We start from the raw sequence: 541 nt of genomic DNA, 5'->3' as shown, positions 1-541 counted from the left end.
TACTTTTAAAAAGTCATCAAGAAAAAAAGGAGCATAAGCATATGAAAAGACAGAAACCTGAAAACTGTTTTCAAAATATGTTTTGGTATGTCATTTCAAGAGCCCAAGCCAATATGTGCACAAAAGAGAAAGAAAGAAGAGAGATAGAGAGAAAAAAAAAGTGAATGACATACCCAAGATCCAGGTCACTGCTGCAGTTCACATAGAAAAAGAATGAAAAGATCAATATGTTGTTAAAATAATAAAACCTAACAAGTAGCTGGAGGAAACTGGCATTAATTGAAGCAAACTAATATACAGCAAACCCTCAAGAATTCTTTCAATGGAGCAAACTGAACTGCCATCTTAAGTTTCAGAAAAGATCATTTTTTAGCAACCAAGAGCTCAAACCTTAATACCACACTGACATGTTTACAAGCTGCATATAAGTGAAATACAACATATTTAAGTTTTTAATTAGAGTATTATTTATTTCTGTTGGCTTCTCTTTGGATTTCACATAATTATTATGGTTCTGTATGTATTAACCCTAATTACAATG

The 541-nt window shown here is 31.6% G+C and overlaps 1 protein-coding gene across 1 annotated transcript in view; it reads right to left on the bottom strand.

The window, feature by feature from the left end:
- Positions 1-541, bottom strand: part of LOC119586616 (transport and Golgi organization protein 11-like) — a 33,189-nt gene that overhangs the window by 6,501 nt on the left and 26,147 nt on the right. Inside the window, exon 11 of the mRNA XM_037935363.1 lies at positions 174-191. Coding sequence (XP_037791291.1) covers positions 174-191 — 18 coding nt within the window. The remainder of the gene's footprint in view (positions 1-173; positions 192-541) is intronic.

The sequence above is a fragment of the Penaeus monodon genome, chromosome 21 (genome assembly GCF_015228065.2).
Source record: "Penaeus monodon isolate SGIC_2016 chromosome 21, NSTDA_Pmon_1, whole genome shotgun sequence".
Taxonomy (NCBI): Eukaryota; Metazoa; Arthropoda; class Malacostraca; order Decapoda; family Penaeidae; genus Penaeus; species Penaeus monodon.
This window is presented reverse-complemented; position numbering and strand designations above follow the sequence as displayed.